Here is a 19,535-nt window from a genome sequence, read left to right as displayed (position 1 = left end):
TAACTCCACTCCACTTCTACGGCTTGGAATTGAGTCAAATTTGCTTTGCATCGTTTTTGAAGACAGCGCAACAATTTCATGAGGTTGGCAGGAAAATTTGAAAAAATTTTTTTTTGCATTTTTAGGCAAATTCAAAATTTTTAAACTGTACGAAATCCGCGAATATTGGTTGGAATGAATTCAAATTTGGTGTGCGTCGTTTTTTAAGGCAACCTAACGACTAAATCACGTAACCAGCAAGATTCAGGAAAAAAGGTTATTTTTGAACAGCCCTAATGGACACGGACACCAAGTTCACACTGATTTTATTGTTTTCCGTCACCATGACGCTTTATCTTTATCGAGCCAATAGCAAATTTGGTTGTGTATGTAACAATAATTTTGAAAAAACTCGTATTTGTCACAAGTCACACAAGTACGAGAGTACCAACCATGTACACTGTCTCTGTCTTTTATCTATATTGCTCGCTGCCAGCACAGTTTATGAAATTCTTGTCGGACGTTTGTTTGTGGGGAGTTGATTATGTTCCGAGATGATATTTATGAATTGGTCCACTGGTTCAGTTCCTTCATCAAATTTCGCACTTGACTGAGTACAGAAAATTCCATAACATTGTCAAATGCCATCGGGATGGCTGTCTTATCATTACCTCAGTGCGAGGTCTTCAAAAGTTCCATAATCTGCTGTCTCTTTATAAGACAAAGAAGCTTAATTTCAGTTGACATAGTGAAAATTTAATTTAATATTCCCTAGGCTACTAACTCAATTCTGATGAATTTTGTTGTCAGTCATTTGAAATCATCGGGAATGCACAAATTTGCCGCTAAGTTTCCGGAATGGGCCTGGCAGTAATATATTTTTGTTGCTGCAGGTCCGTGCTTCAAACCTCCAAGATCTGGTGTACAAGAATGGACAGGCTGGCATCAACAAAGCCACAGTGTCCATCACTTTTGACAACACAGTCAAAGAACAAAGTCCAATGGGGATGGAGGCCCACAATGAAATAACGATCACAAGACAGATCGTTATTGGCGGACGAAACAAATATTTAATCAATGGTGTGAATGCCCAAAATACACGAGTTTCCGACCTGTTCCGGTCTATCGGTCTCAACGTCAATAATCCGCATTTCCTGATTATGCAAGGCCGAATAACAAAGGTTTGTTGTTCTGTTCATACTTGTAATTAATAATCTTGTACAGGTTTTATTTGCAGCTATTTCATAGATATTACAAACTATATCTTTCGGTAGTAGCCTATATTGTCAATGTACTTAGGAAATCATTGCTTGCTCGAATTTACATTTCTACAATTACCGTCACTTGCAGTTTATTCAACAAATACTATTTGAACCTCGGACCAAATAGCCCCGAATCAAACTGAAATATAACATTCTAATCTGCTCCTTCCGTTGAGACCAAGGCTGAGTAGTCCAAATGATATTCTTAAATAGACTCATTACACTCCACCTTTCCCTACTAAACACTGTTATTCTTACTGTAGACTTTAAATTGAAAATTCAGTCCATACCTCTCAACATTCAGCTCGAGGCTTGGCAGTATTAGCCTTGAGTCGAACTTCGTATGACTTTGAAGCCATACCACTGGTCAGAATTCGAATATAGGCCTACTGACTTCATGTTGAGAGTCAAGTCAACACTCTAGTTTGTGAATTACACGGATTAGTTATCGGTACCAGGGCTGTGGAGTCGGAGTCGGTGAAGTCGGAGTCGGAGTCTGGGTAATTTTCGCTTGATGGAGTCGGAGTCGTGTAAACTACAATAGCTGTCGGAGTCGGTGGGAAAATACTGACTGGAGTCGGAGTCGGAGTTTGTGAGAATGACCCTGACTTCGACTCCGACTCCGACTCCAACTTCTACCATGAAAACATTTGCTTTCAAAGAATTTTTATGTACCACCAATCACTGTTATTAATAACCATACAGATCAGGTGCGGCCAGCCCTTGGCACGCAGGCCAAATATGGCAAACGAGAAGGTTAGGTGTGGCCTGCGAGGTAATTCTCGAAATTAGTTATGACATCAGGTACAATTGCAAGGCCAACCAAAATTTGATTAGCATGACCGCGAAATTTGATGATGACTAAAACAACAGTTCTGACGCATTAACGTATCCAGGGGGCAGATCTTCGTATATGACCATAAAGTAGAATATTTCATAGCAGATTTATTTGACTTGAAATTTGACTCGGTACTTCGCATGATTCATCGTCACTAGATTTCTTGCATTCACTATTTGAGCCTCATTCTGAAAATTATAAATACATATTATTCACAGAATTGAGTCTAACTATATTCGCAATTAGGAGATAACGTGTCGTCCAACATGCGGCTTCGCTTGTGCACTCGCATCGAGATCGTCGACAAAAATTTGCGCAAAATGATAGAGGCATGTTCCCTGATACCGTCTATTTTGCTATGTCCAAACGTCGAATAATCCTGTCCTTGCCAAATGAGCCCAGTGGTATACAGATGCGACCCCCAATGAATGTTAGCAACATATTTATTGATATAATTCAGTCATTATCTTGCAAAAAAAATTCGCGCCTGACTGCGCACTGCACAGTTGCATGACATGTTGTTATCAGTTTTAGAGCGTATTAATATAAGTCTTGTTTGCAATGTTACCTAATTCGGTTCGCTCATATCGGACGACTAAAAAAAGGTTATCAACATTCCAGTTGCCCGCGCAATGGTTCGTAAATCTCATGTGTCTCTTTGGCCGAAAATGTCGCCCACCCCTGATATAGATAAAGTTAGACATTACTTGCAAATTACAACTCAGTTGCAATATTGCAGTGGCAGAAAATCGCAATATGCGTCTTCGCGACGCAGTCAAAATTGATGCAATTTTTGGAATTATGCCATGATACTGCGACAGAGCAAATGCATCGGCTGGTTCTGTAAAATTGTAAAAATGATGTAAATATGACCAAACGATGCTTCCCACTTGACAAAAGTAAAAATATCTGTAATGTAGCTTAGGTGTTTGGGTCGAACAAATGATTAAGAAAGACTGCAAGTCCCAATCCTTGAATACTTGATTAAGTACATGTGGACTAGACATAGGCTATGGTCTCTGACTACTTAACTAAATTCCATTTATGACCAATGTCTATTAGTAGTAAAAGTGTGTGTGCTTGTAATCAGGATAGTGTGCAATGACAAAATTCGTAGGTTCAATCTCTTTATTAGTTGCTGACTCATACACAAGAGCTACACTTGGATTTTTTATCTACATTTTTATTATAAGGATTGGATATCTGCCATATTTGAATGATTCATACATTTCTGGATATTAGAGAGTTCATGTTATAAAAACTTGAAAAAGGAAGGATATTTAGCAAATCTTTCTTTCATGTTATTTGCATAGTGGATAATTCGAGCTGTGCCACTATGAAACAATTTAGCATGCCATCGTTAATCATATGTTTGCATATGTTAAATGGTTGTATGATAGTCATTCAACCGACAATGTGGCATATAATTTTTGTAATTTGGTAATAATGCTGGAGTCTGAGTCGGGAGTCGGAGTCGGTACGTTTAAAGACCAAGGAGTCGGAGTCGGTACGTTTAAAGACTCGGGAGTCGGAGTCGGTATATTGAAAATGTGTGGAGTCGGAGCCGGAGTCGGTGGTAAAATTTACCAACTCCACAGCCCTGATCGGTACTCTACTGGTATGTTTGATTGTACATGCCTGTTTTGTAGGTCATGAATATGAAACCTCCAGAAATCTTGTCTATGATTGAGGAAGCGACCGGCACCAGCATGTATGAAGCCAAGAAGGAATCCGCGCATAAAATGATAGAGAGAAAGGAGAGCAAATTGGTATGATTGTTTTAAAGACATTGTTCTACTTCGAGAACGGGCAACATACGACCCGCGAAGGGATTTTGACCGGCCCGCAGATAATTTCTAGCCTGAAAGTGAAATTCCATTCCGAAAGTATTGAAAAATTTTACGAGTCACAGTACAATTGGACATGAAACTACTTGCTCTGTTCGGGTACACATACTGTACAGTACAGGGTACATATATTTTCAACCATGAACATTAACGTGACAAGGCTGCGTTCCAATATAACTGATGTTCACGTGCAGTCTTAACTAAGGGTTTCTACATACGTCATGCAGCCAGAGTTCAAAGAACTTGTTGACAACTCTGAGCGACCACAGATGTCTGATTGACTTTAACAGCTGCTGTTAATAAATTCTTCGAATACTGGTTTTGATCTCTATGCTTTAAACTTAATGTTTACATTAAACATGATTTATTCCTTGTATAGGTGGTTAGATACCCGATTAATATATAATGTATATATTCCGTAATCCGGCCCGCCAAGTGCTTCATTTTCCCATATCCGGCCCGCCAACTGGAGAAGTTGCCCGCCGCTGTTCTACTTGCTGATTCAGGGTTGTCAAAATGTAAGAATATATATGATTGAAGCATTTGAGAAACTTCATTATAATCTTGTTTTCCCCAAAACTGGGCATAAGGATGCGAGTCGAGCACTGAAATTATTCGCTTCTTGTCACTAAGAATTATGTTATTAACAAAAATTAGAGTTTCGATAATATTTTCCACGGTTGCTGCCTTGAAACCTTAATTGGTCGCATCGCAGCATATGATTTTGTGATAGCGTAGGTACGTATTCTAATTTTCTGCATCATTCATTCTCTTATGCAGCTAGACGTGGGTGAGATACTTGTTCGAACACACTCCAGGCATTTCACGCTACTGTTGAACTGTCCCATTATGAAGTAACACTTGGTTCATGCTCGCAAGTTACAATCACTGAGTATCTGCTGGGCACGACAAAGATGTGTCTTCTTTCAGTTTGAACCCGACTTGTTATCCGTTATGTTACAGAATGGAATCGCCGAAACACTGAACGAGGAGATCCTCCCAACTTTGCAAAAGCTACGAGACGAGCGATCGTCGTATCTCGAGTTTTTGAAAGTGCAAAGAGAAGCCGATCGATTAACCAAGTAGATATTGCAATGCACTTTTTTTTGCGATTCGTTTGACACCCACGTTTGAATATTTAGACTGCTGATCGCCTACACGTTCTACGCTACCGAGCGTACTGTCGACCGCGCTGAGGAGGAGTCTCGGAAATTGAACGAGAAAAAGCAACAGGTAGATTTATACAAAGAGCTGATGATTGTCGTTGCGCTGATGTCGTATCGAACTCGCCAGACAATAGAAATTTGAAATCGCAGACGGCAGACGTTTGAGAATTTTGTATGGGGTGGCCGCCACGGCGCCTATGCACCGACATGTTCATAGCTAACCTGGCATCGCTAATTGTAAGTACTGTGCTGTGTACTTTTTGTGGCTATATTATTGCAATAATTATATCATCGCCACTCGGTTATGACCATTTCGATCATAAAAATAACGCAAAACGCACGCCGGCACCGCTGTAAAAATTCTATTTTTATATTCGATCGTTAGACGGAGCTGGCTATGACAGAATGTGCAAATCTTCTGAAATCGTTAAAATCCGATTTGGACAACCTCGAACAAGAACGAGACGCCGCCAGCAAAGAAAACTTGAAGCATCTGGAAGCGGATCTTAGCGATAAGCAAAAAGTCGAGGCAAAGGCGCAAAGCGACCTTGGACATCATAGGTAGGTACAATATTAATCTCACTGACCAGCAGGACTGGAAAAATTTAGTACCGTACTAGTTAAAATGCTAATTACGCACCGTCAAAATAATTCGCTGCTTCCTTACCATGCTCATATCGTAGTGCTTTGTGACCATGACCATGCTGCGGGCTCGGTGATGGAAATGTCTTTACCATGAGTATTTATTGCATTGTGCCAAAATGTTGTGGGTGCTATGATACGACCGATTGTTCAAGGCTCGCACGGTGCTCAGAACGTCTCGAAGCTCTATTTCTTGTTCAAAAAGTTTTATTGCCAAGAGTCTATGAATTTTTGACTCAATATAATAGGCTGTTGAAATGGATATGATAATGGCTCACGTTGATTGCGTAATATCTGAGTAATTCCATGATTTCATAATTTGTTTTCCTATAAATTTGTAATCTTTTCATTTTTTAATTCTGGTCAATGAACCTAGTGCACACAAGTCATGGATCATGGTATATAAAGCTGTAAGAACTTTCGTGAGGATGGCTGTATGGTCCATTCCTTGATTCTTACAAAGCTTGATCAAACTGAACATGTTTCTATTCATAAAAAGCCTAATCTGTTCCGAACCTGACGGTTGATTGCAGTCTGATGTGGCCCCGGAAGTCGGTATAAATTTAATGTCGCGGATTGGTCATTCGATCTGGTTTATGGACCAATTAGTTTCGAAAGTCGAGCTCTACTTGTTAAAAGACTACCAGGCATACTAAATGGTGTGAAGATATACATCACCGTGTATGTGTAGTGTACATTTCCAGACATAGCATTTTTTATGCAGGGACTTGATTAATTCGGAAAAGAAGAAAGTGCGCTCGATATCGAAAAGTACAACGGAGAACGAGTCTGCTGTTAAGGAGAAGCAAAAAGAGATCGACTGTCTCATTGCAGTCTGGGAGAAATTGATGGAACAAAGCAGGCAGGATGCCGAGGCGCACAACAACGCAAGAAAGCATTTCCAAGCAGTTTCAGCAGGTAAACCTTGCTCATTGCCTGTGTGAGAGTACATAACTTGGCCTGCGTCATGTTTTTAGTACCGGTATGCATCTGGCATGCACTAGCCTATTTTGTTGTGAAATTTGTATTAATTTCATATTGCAAACTGCCTTGTTATCTTCTTGTCAGACCGTTGATTGGTTTCTCTTTTTGTTTGTTTCGGACAAGAATTCTCGGACACTTGTTGGACATGGACTGTAGTGTTAGACCAGGGCCGGCCAACCCGTGGCCCGCGAGAAGGTTTTGAGTGGCCCGCGAGGTCATTTCCGAAATTTCTAATATCATCAAAAATGGATTGCACAGATTGTGAACTTGCAAGGCCAACCAAAAATTTGATTAGTCTGGCCGCAACACTTTAGATGTGATGACTAAAATATCAGTTCTGACGCATTGACAGATCCACCAGCCATTCACATATTGGTATATCTTCGCACTCTACAATAAAGCAGAATAATTTGCGGTAGATTTATCAAAGGTAAAAATTTTCTACAAGCTTGGCGCAACATGTTTTTAATATTGTTGCCCTTTTGTGAAAATGTAAGAACACGTAATGTATCAGATTGAGTCTAACTATATTCGCGATTACGAGACAAAGTGTCGTTCAACATGTGCGACATTGCGTTTGCGCTCGCAGTAAGACCGTCGACTATGAAACCTAGGCACGAAATGATTGACGCATGTTGGTCGCATCTTTCGATATCGATATGTCCATGCACCGAATAGCCCAGTCCTCGCAAAATTAGCCCAGCGATAAACAACAGGCCCGCAATATAGTCAAATGACAATATGATTGACCTATGAACTTCAAAAAATTTTCGACTCAATAATTCGTCAATCGAATGTGGCCCTTTGGCTGAAAAGGTTGGCCAGCCCTGTGTTAGACTTACTTTACTTGTTTAAATTTAAACACTATTTGAATCTGATACCGATTCTGATCTTTGATGTAACGGTAATGGCCAATGCTGGCAATGAAACTTAGCCTGGTACTATGATCTAATTTTTGAGATAGCAACTAGAGATTAAGTTGAACAATGATGAAGAAATATATGTAAATTCTATTTACAAACTGATAATTCGGGCTAATATTGTGAGATCAATAGGAATCATTTATTCATCGCTAATGTGATTCCGGCCCAAAATTCTAACACAGAAGATGCCCGTCTCTACCTCAGTACATTGAAGTCATAAAAGTGTGGATAATGTGGAAAATTCAAATATCTTTATGCAAATGCAAAGAAAATAAAGCCTGTTCTACACCACATTAAAGATAATTTGGTAGTTTTTGGCCTGACGACACTGCGGGTTGACCACGACTTCATAGAAATGCTATTTCCACTGACGAGCGTAACTTCTTGTTAGGACTGCTTGTTTAGTATGCTGTGGGCCAATCGATACTTCACAGTGGGAAAAAAGTATCAAAACAATAGTTGTGGGAGATAATATAATTGTTAGTGGACCTAATGTTTCTATTATAATAAATATGCTTGGTCGATTCTGCGTGTTTTTGAAGAGTCTGAGGTCAATAAATAATCTCCCTTGTGATCCAGGTTTCGCGAGTGCCGCGGAAGGCGAAGAGTCCACCTGGCAGGGGCAGCTCATGCAGACGAAACGCGCCATCAGCGACTTGAAAAGCGAGACCAAGCGGGCGTCCATGCGACTCGCGCATTGCAAGGACGAGCTCAAGGGCAAGACGAACGAAGTTCGCAAAACAGAAAACGCCTACAAGTAATACGCCGCCCACACAGGGGCTGTTCCATTTGTTTAATGTTACTGAATACTTGATAAAATCATCTAAAATAGGCAAAAAACATACGCTGCACACTAAATTTAGCACGATTCCATCACCTAGAAGTGAAGTTATTGAAGTAAAATTTTTGGATTTGCAAAAATATTTTTCACGGTTGCAAAGGCTATAATAAATGATTTGTGCCACTAAAATCCGAAGAAAGTTGCGTTTACGCGCCAGTTTTTTAAAATTATTTGGGTATGAGATACTCAGAAGGTTTCTTTGTATAATAGCCCAACAGCTCCAATACTATACCACCTAAAAGCTTACGGGGACATTAAATTGGCTAAGATTCAATGATTACAGTAAAAGCCCACTTGCGAGAGTTTAACCGTTTGGCGCCGGCGTGGGTATTTTTACCCATTGGCGGTACGAGGGAAGCGTACTGTAATAGAACCGCTATATATCCCGTTGTAATCGTGCTAGGTCGCTGCTGTTCATTTCTGCGGATAGATATTGTTTGTGCAAGTTCGTTGATACCATATTATTTGATATATATTATACCTAAGACGTCGAAATCGGGTATCAAATACCGTAGATAAATATGTTGCAAAATACACTGTCTCGGCAACGCGCGCGTCATATACCACTCTCAGATAACGTAGTGTATGTTTTGTTCTAGACGTCTTAGAGCATGGTTGTTTCTTTCTGTGAAAAGCTACTATCCATACGAGTTCACACATATCTTCATATCTGATATTAGTCAAGGTGTTCAAAATCTATGCGATAGGCCGCGTGACAAAGATATCCGCCGCCCGCATCATTTCGCGGAAACGCGCGTTCCTGATACATATCATATACCCTGTCGTATATTTGGTTTTATTCGTCATAGCCAGTTGTTGTAGTTTGTTTCTATGAATAGTGCTTGTCAGCATCTGATTTTCTTGCTAACAACTATACCAGTTATGTCTGCATCGCTCAAGGTTGCATTTGAAAACCGGGAATTCTCGCAGCCTACCGTACCAGCTTCAAGCAGATAGATCAGGGGTTCTCAACCTGGGGGGCGCGAGAAATTGACGAAGTCAGAATAGGGGGGCGCGAGAAATTGACAAAGTCAGTACAAATTGTACGTGTCTGAACATGTGTTTCACATCCATTATGAGAAGACGATTAATTAATTTCATCTTCAAGAAAGCTTGCAAAATACAAACTCTAGCTACCGCGCTCCACGGAGTATAGTCTGATTTCAACTTCATTTGAGCAAATTTTTGAAATTCTTTGGAGATATAGAGAGCAATTTCCACGTGTAAGTCATTTATTGCTTCTTAGCTTTGACAGTAGCCTAAAGCTTGTCGCGCTGGGCAGCTCTTGTTAGTAGCTTGCGAACTGCACTGTCTAAGACAGACTTAGATGCAACATAGGTTGCCAGGTTTCGCCCTCAATTAGGCTATAAATCAACACAATTTAATTAATTTCCAAAACTGATCAAATTTAGCCTGGCAGGACAGAACGACGCCTTGCTCTCTGTACTCACTACCAGCATCGGGATTAGTCTCAGGGTGACCTACCTTGAAATTAATTAATGGATGTCTTGTTCAATGTTTTTTTGTTATTTTCAAACAAGTTTGGAGAAATTTGTCAGCAATGTAAAAGACTCAACAACTGGAATGCAGATTCAAAATTGGCGTAAGATATACCTTATGTTTACTATTAGATCAGGGGTGGGCAGCCTGCGGCCGTAGAAGGGAATTTGAGCGGCCGTCGACGCCTAATTCAGTTAGTATGTGTTGGCGGCCGTAGACATGCAAATTGCAATTACAAATTCACTCCCGCATTTTCGAGAGATTTTAATTAATCTTGAAATTTTCTTCGCCCTCCGCGCAATTCAACTAGACTTCATTTTTCGATTTTAATGCAGTAGCGTCCTTCTTAATCTGAGCCGGAATGGGAATTGGCAAGAAATAACAATTCGTTCGCGGCCCTGAAAAATTTTCGCGCCCTGCGCGACTAAATGCACCTTCCGGCAACTATTCATAACATGCCACTCGCGATTTCGGTGCGTACAATAGGTCATTGTGAAAAAGTAGAATAGTCCGGAGTTCACCACGAATGGATATGGACAGTTTACCATAGGAATTTTGCGTCCAGATCGTTCATTGCGGCTATGCCCTTGAATGGGGCCTTACGCTACATAAGCAATCGAAATGTGGCCATGATTATCAAAAACGCTGCCCACCTCTGTATTAGATGATGTGCTCTTTTTGACATGACGATAAATGCAAGGGGGGGTCAGGGGGGCGCGAATTTTTTGACCACCTCCAAGGGGGGCGTGTGTCAAAAAAGGTTGAGAACCACTGAGATAGATGAATACTGGTCACATAACGGGATATGTATCGAGTTCCAATAGTGATATACTTTCATAGATTGTGTCTGTGAATAGTTGTTGCCTATAAGATTCTAAATAATGGCTAATAGTCAAGCAAAATTCGGAATAAATACAATATTACTCAGCGCATATACCTACGCAAAAGTGTTCATCTGGATATACAAAGAGCTGTCGTATAACGATATATATCTTTCGTTGTAGTAATGAGAGGCATTTATGGATTGTCTCTTTCAATAGAACTAGCCAATCTCCACCTTCAAGGCCAAAAGAAACAACATTAGTTATGCCTATGTCACCCCAAGGCCGCTTCTGAAAATCGTGAAGATAATTCCTGCAGACTGCCACACTAGTGTCAAACGCAGGGACGAATATCAGTAACATAATGTGTTATATCCTGAATTTTATCGGTAGTAGACATTCTTAGATTGTTTCTGTGGAGAGTACATGCCCATAAGATTATATCTACATCAGACTAACAGCAAATAGTGATGTGTATATCGCAACTAGACCAATTCTACATACACTGTGTATTCCCCGCAAACGTGTGTATCATGTTTGTATGAAGTGCTAGGCCATCTAACGTCATGAACCTTACGTAGTAGTAAGATATGCGTTTGTGGTTTGTCCTTGTGGTTAGGTCTTGACAATATCCGTTTATCAATACTAAAGTGACCCATTTACGTGCTCTATAAGCTTTGTAAATGCCCTGGAAGGCTACTCTACCTAATAAATACACGCGCCTCACTCCCTCACTCGCCAATGACTCGTTCACTCTGCGGCCTGGCGCGTGATTATTGTGCAAACCGTCAGTACTGTATCTATTGAATAATGGCGATATTAGGGCGTATTAGATCGACTGAGCCATCTCCATGATCATGATTTCCTCGCCGATATGATTCACAAGAAGCCTATGTCACCAAATATCCATGTTAAGGTTTATAAAGAGTGCAGTAAATGTAATACGTTTCTCATCCACGAATTCTCGGCTTGCTCGTGATATAAGTGGCCAGACACAGTGCTCGAAATGATTTGAGTGGCGCAATCGGATCCGCGTTGAAATTCTGAATCGAACGACACCTTGCTTACGGTGTTCCAATCCCATTAAGGTACAGTTTTTCGATTTTGAAAATTGAAGTAAAATTTTTCGAAAATTGCAGCCGGTGCCAATCGGTTAAGAATGATAGCGGGTCGCAGGACAGACATCCCTGCCTGAGACTGTAATCTTAACAGATATCAACGTTGTTGCTTCTTACTTGCGAAATAACCAATGTACTATTATAAACACATAGTTTAACTAACTAAACTATCTCAACAAAGCCTAACCTCGAAAGAGTAGAAGCAGCTGTTTCAGTTTGGCTAAAAACCAAGAAGTCATACTTCCACTTCAAATTTAGTTCCGGCACTTTCGTGTTTGGCTGGCGTTGTTGAACTTCTAGCTTGCAAGCCAACTGTTATGTGATAGATAACATTGAGATGCAGCTAATCAATCGCATAGCTCTTTTTTATACAAATCAAAGATAACAGAACCATACTAGATTCAGTTTTATAGTATATTTTTTAAAACACTCCTCAACATCTTGGGCAATGCATGATGAAAGTTGCAGTAAAAAGCTGCATGACAAATAGAAAAAAGTTGCAATATAATATTCAAGCAAACAGCTTTAACTTCATAGGCCTACCACATAGATTCTGAGTACTTAGCACGCTGCCAGAAGCTCAAAAAAAGTTGCAAAAACTTGCCCTGTAATGATAGAATTTTCAACCGTAAATACTAATGCGTTGTTTTTTAGACAACCCAACAATTTCATAGGGGTAGCCAACGGAATTTGGAAATAATTTTTATGGGTAATAAATAGGGCTGGGCAAAATCGAGTACCTTAGTGATTCGATTCTGAATCATGTATTACGCTTCGAGTCGAGTCGAGTATTCGAGTATCACTCATTATGACGTCACAACGCAATGTAATATGTCAAAGTTCAAATTTGCACCTTTTATGGCACCACAAAGAACAAAATGCATGTTATCCGTCACATTAAAGATACCTTGGTATTTTGTCGACCATGCCGATTTCGTTGCGCTTGTTGACAATGTTGTTAGATGATCATAACTTCGGAAATGTGTTATTTCCTGTAACGTTCGTAGATTTGTACTATGTCTGGTATGTTGCGAGACGGCCAATCAAGGTTTCAGTGGAAAATAGTATCAAAACTATAATTCTCGGAAGTAAATTAACCTTCAGTTGCGAGGAGCGTATAATTTAAGTACTCGAAAAAATCTTCTTTTACTACTCGACTCGAATCATGAAAATTAATACTCGATTCAGATTCGAGTACTCGAATCATTGTGCCCAGCCCTAGTAATAAATCCGAAACTTTCTCTTCTGATAGCGATATACTGGTAGGAATTGAGCCAAATTTGGTGTGCATTATTTTTTAGGCTACCTAAGAATTTTATAAAGAAGCCAGTAAAATTGGGAAAAATAAATTTTTGGACATCCCTAGCCTGGCGTTTTCGTTATTTCATTCTGCGCCCTTACTCTTTCGCAGGAGGGACGAGTCTGTTTTGAAGGGGGCGGAAGCTTCTCGTGCGAAATTAGAAGCCGAGATGGGCAGATTGGAATACGAAGATGGGCTGGAGGAGACCTTGATGAAACAAAAGAGCGAACTGCGGCACAGTGTAGGAAATCTACGGGATGAGGTATGCGAAATAGGCCTGTTGCTCGCTGGTCACCAGGGCTTTGGAGTTCAGCATTAGGGTGGAGTTAAAAATAAAAAAATAGAATTTTAAAAAGTGGTCTTAATATGTGGTGCCAAATATCAAAAAAATAGTTTCCATCATAATTTTAGGTTTGTGCGTTCTCTAGTGCAGGGGTGGGCAAACTTTTGAGCTCGTGGGCCGCATTCAACATCTAAATCCATTCGTGGGCCGCACTATATAAAGTTGGTTTTATAAACCTAAACGCAATATTGGTATTTTATTATATAATGAGACATGGAAATAATATATGTGCTAACTTGAAACAAACCAAACATTGCTTTAATGATATCGTACACGAGTCAGAAACATAGTGGCGAGATTTCATAGGCTGATCGACCTCCATAACGAATTTTTCCAAACCATAGAGATGACAGTCGGTTGTCTTGATTCTTAGAACAGGATTGAAATTTAAATCTGCGAGCAGCGATCTGCTCATAGATTTACTAATTCCACTTTTGGTTCAGTTCCAGGACACACAATGCTGACAGCATCATAACCATGTTAGATTCAAACACGCTTCTACTATGCATAGATAAAATATCAATAGCCTACACCCCCCACAATTCTACGCATACACAGAACGAATCTACCCAAGACACGCGCGAATCGTTTGCATCAGCACATCACTGAAATAATTCAAACTAGAGTAGCCAATATGAAATCCCACTCGTGATCCCTATTATGTCAATCTTGTTTAGGTTTTCTGTGATGTTTAGCAATTGACACCTTACAAACTGCGTGGGCATTGAGATCGGGCTGTCGCGCCACAAGTTAAACATGAAGTAAGGAAGTAAAGGAAGTATTTACCTTAGTGGTTCTCAAACTTTTTAAGACACGCCCCCCCCCCCCCCCTTATGATGGTGAAAGATTTCGCGACCCCTATCGTCATATCACAAAACGCAGCCAGGATGCTAGCAAAGCTAACGGATAGTTTGATGGTTTTGAAAGGAATGACGGTGGATGAGAGATTTGTAAATATGATATTCAGACTAAATACAGAGCAACAACTATGAAGTGGAAGACAATTGCGCAGAGCGCGAAAATTTGTTTCAGTTCAGCTCAACTTTGCTAGCTTCAGCTGCTCTCACGCCCCCGAAGTGGTGCTCACCCCCGTTTGAGAACCAATGTCTTAGAATTATCATCGTGAAATATCCTAAGAAAAAGTTTAATCAAGTTCCTGCATTAATTCGATTTTTAGAACGTATTTTATTAATATTTTTAAAAAGTATCTTCATACTCTCGCGGGCCGCACAGAACGGTGTTGCGGGCCGCATGCGGCCCGCGGGCCGTAGTTTGCCCACCCCTGCTCTAGTGGTTAAACGAGCCAAAAATAGTTAATTCCTCCATATCTTGATAGTCTCTGACGCCAGAAAGCTAGTTTTGGGCTTAAAAGATGCAGAAGAAACATGTTTCATAGAACTTTGTCTTAAAAATGAACAGAAAAAAGTTACAAGCATGATACTCATTTTTAAAGTAAAATGAAGCACCGAAGCAGTGGGTGCGATGTCAAAATCGTGTAAGGATTAATCTTATGACTATGAAACAGATCCAATTGCTTTTAAAAACTTACTTAAACTATAAAATCTATAAGTCTTACCAATTTTACAAAAATAGTGTCATGTTATTTTCAAGATACCGGTACCGTAAGTAAATTTGTTTCTGTCTATCACCAGCCTACAGTTGATATTTGCACAATACGCGAAACTTGGGCTAAATTAGAACTAAACGATTCCGTGGTGGTCCAAAGGGGGTCCTCGAAGACCAAAAGGTTGAGAACCATAATCTTAGGATGTTGAACAACATGAAAATGTTTTCAAATTCCAAATCCAATGTTAGGGTATTTATCTAAGCACATTGAGTCAAAACTGCAGAGAGACTGCCTAATCAGTTTTGGAGTTATGGGTGTATCCCTGATTCTTCACTTCGAGGGGTAGCTCAGCCTCGTAAGAGTGGAAAAATGAGTACCGGTATATTATGAATGCAAGGTCTTTGATATCACCCAATAGTTTCACAGCTAAGTGAGTTGAAACCAACTTGAACGCGATACTGAACAGTAAACACTGTCAGACTAGAGTCTTAACACTATGACTCGGCCTCAGCACGGTGCTCCATGACTTGGACTCGGTGTCGAATTGAGAATGACTCGACTTGACTCGAGTCAAAACTATAAAAGTGGAATTGACTTGTGACTCGGAACTTTTGACTTGATTACAACCCTGGTCCTTTTTCAGGTGGCCAAGCTGTACCGGCAGTTTCCGCAGCTTCACTTTTCCTACACGGACCCGGAACGCGACTGGGACAGGGGCCGCGTGCGTGGGCTGCTCGCCCAACTTTTGAACGTGAAAGACCCGACCCACGCCAAGGCTTTGGAAGTTGTCGCCGGCGGCCGGCTTTACCACGTCGTGGTGGACACTCATATTACGGGTAGGCAGGCTTCAAATTGTAAATACGTTGTAAAACAGGTTTTCCAAATTGAGCCCCTCTTTAAAAATTCGAGTAATCAATGCCTCGACTATTTTTGCAACCCGTTGAAGAAATTACGAGATGAAATTTTCACCGGAAAACAGATTCATACAGTAACTTTTACTTAGAATGATAAAAGTGCAACACACGAGAAACATAATAGTAGGCTACTTAATTAACAATATATTATTTCCTGCATGCTCAGCTAATGTGATGGTTGATCTCATTTTTCTTTGACAATGTCTTAATTGCTGGTTTGGAGGTGGAGAGAAGAAAGTAAACTCAAGATCAACAAGTAGCTTATTACTGTAATAGTATTTTCATCTAATTTTAGTTTATTCCTTAACTGTTATATTGGTGTAGACTCGGAAAGATCATATATATTTTCGAATTGTTCATGGTACCCTGAAGAAATGAAATTGCCCCCCTCCAGGTTGTGGACAGGATATCTATATATTCAATGATATAAGCCAGAGCAGGGCAATTGTTTTTCCCAGAGGGCCAAATGTGAAGCAGAACCAAAAGTGTAAACTGTATTCTGTGATTGAGTAATTTTATTTCAAAATTGAAAGCCGTGATGGGCGTTGTCTACACTTGCTATTAGGTAGTAAGACAAGGACAGACAAACTGTCCTTTCCAGTTGAGTTTTTACAGCCAACGGTTTTATTCAAGTAAATTTCGAGCCACTTGCGGGATCCTGGGTGGTATTTAGCAACCAGGTTGTAAATTTAGTGTTCGGTAAAAGCAATTTGTCGCCAACCATGCAAATGTCCCGAACGTGACACTTGATATTTCATGCTCCAGGCGAGAAGCTCCTGAAAAATGGCAAGCTGCAGCGCCGTTACACGATAGTGCCACTGAACAAAATCGTGTCGAGATGCCTTCCGAACAGCGCGGTGCAAAGAGCGAAGCAACTTGTCGGCGAAAACAACGCCCATCTCGCTCTCTCTTTGATCGAATACAGCAGCGACGTCACGAAGGCGATGGAATATGCTTTCGGATCAACGATCGTTTGCAACACGATGGAAAATGCGATGAAGGTACTTGATTGTCGACTCTGGCTGTTCCATTGTATTTCCGATGTGCAGAATCAGTATATCTCAAACCTTTTTTGCACAATGCCCCCGTGGGCAACGAACTAGGCACCAAAGTTGTTCTGTGTATGACAACCAAAGACTAGGTTGGCGCATAGGGCCTTCTTGACCAAGCGAGATAGTGTAATGGTTGCGCGTCCGGCTTCTCGTTCGGTAGGTCGTGGGTTCGATCCCCGGCCAGGTCAGACCAAAGACTCGAAAACTGGTATCCGCAGCTATCCTGCTCGGCGCTCAGCAATCACGGATAGCATGGAGGAGAAAAAACCGGGGGTGCAGACTAGATGATCTTACTATGAAGGCCGTATCGCATCTCGATGGTGCAGGCGAAAAAGAATACCATATCTCTCTCTCTCTCTCTCTGACTGGTTGATCCGATTCATAGGCGGTAGATACGTGCTATATGAGTCACAATTAGACTTTTACAAATTACTGGATTTTCAAAATGCGGAACTAGAACTACTCGTTTTTCAAAACTCAAAAGTAGAACTATAATTACTCACATTTCAAAACTCCCAACTAGAACTAGAACTACTCAATTTTCAATACTCCCACCTAGAACTAGAACTGGTGACCCTTAAAAAGTCATTTACTAACTTACTAAAACACAACCAACTATAATCAATTCTGAAGCAGCTCATTCATTGGTATTGCATTGGTATTGGATCGGTATTGCAAAGGGTTGCACGTTTGAAATGGGTGGGCTTTTGACTCCCTAATCTCACCCCTCACGACTATTACTAGTGATGATTCTGGGCTAGCAATGGTCACGAGAAGATCACACTACTCAACACCGGTATCACAATTGATCCCAAACGACGACACACGTTTTCTAGTTGTTTGGCAAGTAATTTTTTTAGATCTTAACTAGGACCTTAACTACTCACTATTGAAAATCTACCATTAGAACTAGAACTATTCAAAAAAGCAGTTAGTTATTGGCTGTCAACTAACTAGTTTGGTAGTCTGTATAAGTCTGGTCACCACTCAATTCCGATACAATAAAAATCAATAAGTTGCTTTGCAATTGAAGCTAGTTGGTTTTAGTTGCGCATTCTGAAAATCCAATAGTTAACACAAGTCTGCTGTCTACACCTCCCAATCACCCAATTTGTAGTTGATGCCCCGTCATTGGGAAGTACTGTCCTAATGTGTTTTTACTAACTGATTTGAAGGTTGCATACGACCCGAAAGTGAACGCTCGCACTGTTACTCTTGACGGTGAAATATTTGACCCGTCCGGTACCGTTACTGGTGGCGCGAGACCTCAAGCCTCGCCGATATTGGCGCTAATGATGCGAAGCAAAGGAGTTATGGAGAACTTGAACAGCACTGAAGCAGAACTCAACCAGGTTTGTGGAATGCGATTGTAGCCTATTCAGTTTCTGCGATTTCATTCCGATGCTTGTAAATAATGTACCGTAAAACATTTAAATGGCTATTACTGGAAAAGTGTTCTGCTGAAAATCTAATTCTTGTTCAGGAGACCACAGTCCCACCAATGAAAGTTGGATAGCGGATAAACCTACACATAATTGGTAAATTATTGGCGGGGACAATTTCATAGAATTTGATAGCTACCATACTCCTTACAACCAACTATTGGTGGCATGTGAGCCATAGATTCAGAAGTTAGCGGCAGAAAGCTCCAAGTAGGCATATTCCACGGCAATAATCTCAGTAGGCTTTCCCTAAAATTGATAAACTACCTGATATTTCATCAGAACTGGGTGTTTTTGGACAGTTTGTCACAGCATGTGGGGTAACTTTGGACACAATTACTTGAAAAAGTATGGTACTGATTGATGTCCATGAAGATTTTGAGTTAGCTATATCTTGTGTAGTAACAATTACGGTCGGCAAATGGAATTGACCATCTGCCACTAACTGATTAAAAGTATGCTACCTCTCCACAAAGTCTAGTTTTTAGACTATTTTCTGGATTCATTTTCTACTTTCTACCAGTAGTTTTGGTATGTTATTCAACTCACCGCTTGTAATGAGTAGGGCTGGGCACAATGATTCGAGTACTGAAATTACACGTTCCTCGCCACTGAAAGGTAATTTGTCAACGAGAATTATAATTCCGATACTAATTTCCACTGTGTATGCCTTGAAACATTGATTGGACGTATCGCAGCATACGAAACATATAGTACAAGCTACTAACGTTACAGAAAATAACACATTTCCAAAATTATGATCATCCCCGAACATTGTCACGAAGGGCAAAGAAGTCCATATGGTTGAAAAAGACCGGAGTATCTGTAATGTGACGGAATACAGGCATCATATTCTTCGTGGTAGCATAAAAAGTGCTCAGTTGATCTTTGACATATGACATTATGTTATGACGTCATAATGACTGATACTCGAATACTCGACTCGACTCGAAGCATATTACGTGATTCAGAATCGAATCACTCAGGTACTCGATT

At 40.4% G+C, this 19,535-nt stretch overlaps 1 protein-coding gene across 1 annotated transcript in view; it reads left to right on the top strand.

Moving 5' to 3' along the window:
- LOC145446196 (structural maintenance of chromosomes protein 2-like) overlaps positions 1-19,535 on the top strand; it is a 36,082-nt gene that overhangs the window by 1,993 nt on the left and 14,554 nt on the right. The window contains exons 2-12 of the mRNA XM_080324434.1: positions 873-1,160; positions 3,729-3,848; positions 4,890-5,008; positions 5,069-5,159; positions 5,478-5,653; positions 6,459-6,652; positions 8,221-8,398; positions 13,333-13,483; positions 15,775-15,967; positions 16,811-17,046; positions 18,273-18,449. Of these exons, the coding sequence (XP_080180560.1) occupies positions 873-1,160; positions 3,729-3,848; positions 4,890-5,008; positions 5,069-5,159; positions 5,478-5,653; positions 6,459-6,652; positions 8,221-8,398; positions 13,333-13,483; positions 15,775-15,967; positions 16,811-17,046; positions 18,273-18,449 (1,923 nt within the window). The remainder of the gene's footprint in view (positions 1-872; positions 1,161-3,728; positions 3,849-4,889; positions 5,009-5,068; positions 5,160-5,477; positions 5,654-6,458; positions 6,653-8,220; positions 8,399-13,332; positions 13,484-15,774; positions 15,968-16,810; positions 17,047-18,272; positions 18,450-19,535) is intronic.

Source organism: Botryllus schlosseri, chromosome 9 (genome assembly GCF_051294905.1).
Source record: "Botryllus schlosseri isolate E-star chromosome 9, Bs_hap1, whole genome shotgun sequence".
Lineage (NCBI taxonomy): Eukaryota > Metazoa > Chordata > Ascidiacea > Stolidobranchia > Styelidae > Botryllus > Botryllus schlosseri.
The sequence above is the reverse complement of the archived record's forward strand: the minus strand, read 5'-3'. Positions and strand labels throughout refer to the sequence as shown.